Raw genomic sequence first — 2,500 nt, forward strand, 5'->3', positions numbered from 1 at the left:
GGCGTATTTTCCTGAGCAGACGTTGAAATTCCCGCCGAGTTGTAATGAGCTTCACAGCTTGCCAGTGTCATGGTAGTATTCCTTTCGGTAACTGGTTTCGGAAAATTTCGAGCCGTTGCAATAGGTTGCTTAGAACAATGACCACAAATATCAAAAAACAGCGGCAATCAACCTCCAGGATACAACAGCCAGAGAGGAAGGAAGGAACGAACGCATTTTAATCCCTCATTATACTAGTTGCAAGCCTTTTTAATGCCGAATTAAACCTAAAATAGACGGTACACTGTGAGCAGTGCGATAATGGCTTCCATCAGCTGGTTATTGATTTGAACGGCGGTTGCTCTGTTGGGATTTGTCTCGTACATTCTAATCATAGTGCCTCGAACAATTTTCTCAACTTGCATGCACGAAGTGCCGTTTATTATCGTCGTGTTATATCGCGCAAGACTTCTGACTTCAAAATCTTGATCTTGGATGTCATTTAGAACAAAGCTGTCGTCGTTACGGAATGTTTTATTCTCCCCTGTTTTGTTGTACGTCACCGTAGTGTTTGTGTCTATTAGGTTGTAATCGATTTCTTCTCGGAGAGTGTAGTTTTTTGAAAGCGATTGTTCGAGACACGAATCTCCGCTGGTATTGAGTAGTTTTTCCTCTTCATATGTAACTCTTACCGCTCGTTCGTTTGGGATGCCAACAAAATTGCGTCGGTTCATTGGGTATCCTCCACGATACACTGGAGCATTAACAAAGTTATAAAGACGAATCCCTGCATAAACGACAACCGCTTTTGTTAGGAAGTTTGATCGGGAACCCGATTTGGTTTGACCGATAATAACAGGGGACGTTTTTGAAGTTGCTTTGATGGGCTGGTACTTGTCAACCTTAGAACCAGAACCACCTGAACCACGTTTCTTGGTGGCTGTCTTCGATTTTGATGGTGTTCGTTTGCCAGATCGGCCTCTTCCACCGCCTGCACCGCGGCCTCTCGCTGATTCAGACAACTCCAGCAAGAGTAAAAATGTTATGAACACAAAAAGCAATGAGACTGTAAGTGGCCGCATGACTTTTGGTAAAACTGAAAGCCTCAGTATGCTTATTTATGACTGTTGTTCTGACGAAAATTCAGCGATGCGAATATAAATGTAATGGACAGGTCTAATAAATTATTTTACGGAGTAAGGATATCCGGACCAAACAACACACGAAAATGACCTCACTTGCGAAATTCAACCGTTAAATATTTCAAAATTGGTAACCATACAAAATTGAAATGAAAACAATAGAGCTTGAAAAAAATACTTTTTCTGTTCGGTCAAAAGCCTAAGTTGAAGAGAAAAATAGATCGATTTTAGTAGTTAATATGCGAAAGCTTTCAGCAACGATAGCTTTTAACCATTCTGACGCATGATTTGCCAGGTGGCCCACAGAAGCAATGAATAAATTGACTTTATAATCATCACTCAAATAACTGTTTCAACACGAGAATAAAATAAAGCTATACTTCCTCAAAGACTCGAGCAAAATTATTTAAACCTCTGTATTGTGCGTTTATAAGTTATAAATTTTCTAGCGAGTTATGAGGAAAGAAAAAAGGTTACATCGAAGGGAAAAAAAAGAAAAGGAAAGGAACCTTATTTAAGTGTCTAGTCGTTCAAGTGCTGGAGCACTAATATATTAGGTCAATGTAAACTGAAATTAACCATTAAAGCAAGGCAAGCCAAATAATAAATTGCAAATTAAAAATGGCTATCTTAGAAGCTGGCTACGAGGCCGACAGAGGCTGAAAATTTTCCCAAAGGCCGAAATTTTTCACAAAAAACCTTTTCCATCGAAAAATTGATTGAAACAAACAAACATATTTGCTATTAGAGGCAAAAAAAACCCTTCCTATTTCATTGCGAGCGTGAAGACATGAAACCCAATCGTGTCAAATTACCATACCCAACAAAAAAATTTCAGGAGCTTTCTTTCAAATAATTCTTGGCTGTCACATTTCTAATTATTTATTCACCTGAGACTGTGCAGAGTTGAGCACAAAATAAATATAACAAGAATTAGTGAAATTTCCAATTGTTACCAAAAGACTGTGCAGAGTTGAGTACAAATAAATACACTTAGCCAGACAACAGGGATCATAGATCCACTTAAGGTGTTCGATTCCTTGTCTGTCTTTGTTAAACCCATAAGTTACCAGAGAATTTTCCTATTTGGTTTTAGTGATTGTACATTCAGTTTTTTGGTGGCGACTGAACCGCCTGTCTTGTTTATCCAATTGCCGTTCCGTTCTTGAGCTCCATAAGGGCATATTTTGTTTAAAGATGCACTAAGACGCCATTCGCATTTTAAGGATACTTCGCACGCATTGTGCGACGTGAATGAGATAGAATAATCGCAAAGGACTTATGATAGAGCCAAGTTATATTTTGAGGTGACGTTTTCGTCGACATCGCCGTCGTATTGTTCATTGTTGCGGAAGCAGATGTTTTTCCGTTTGCGACCC

The 2,500-nt window shown here is 39.1% G+C and overlaps 1 protein-coding gene across 1 annotated transcript in view; it reads right to left on the minus strand.

The window, feature by feature from the left end:
* LOC137998895 (uncharacterized) overlaps positions 1 to 1,409 on the minus strand; it is a 3,109-nt gene extending 1,700 nt beyond the window's left edge. The window contains exon 1 of the mRNA XM_068844735.1: positions 1 to 1,409. This exon is cut by the window's left edge and continues 1,700 nt beyond it. Within this exon, the coding sequence (XP_068700836.1) occupies positions 267 to 1,061 (795 nt within the window). The 5' untranslated portion in view covers positions 1,062 to 1,409 and the 3' untranslated portion in view covers positions 1 to 266.
* Positions 1,410 to 2,500: the final 1,091 nt, after the last annotated feature.

Source organism: Montipora foliosa, chromosome 4 (assembly GCF_036669935.1).
Source record: "Montipora foliosa isolate CH-2021 chromosome 4, ASM3666993v2, whole genome shotgun sequence".
In the NCBI taxonomy this organism is placed as follows: Eukaryota; Metazoa; Cnidaria; class Anthozoa; order Scleractinia; family Acroporidae; genus Montipora; species Montipora foliosa.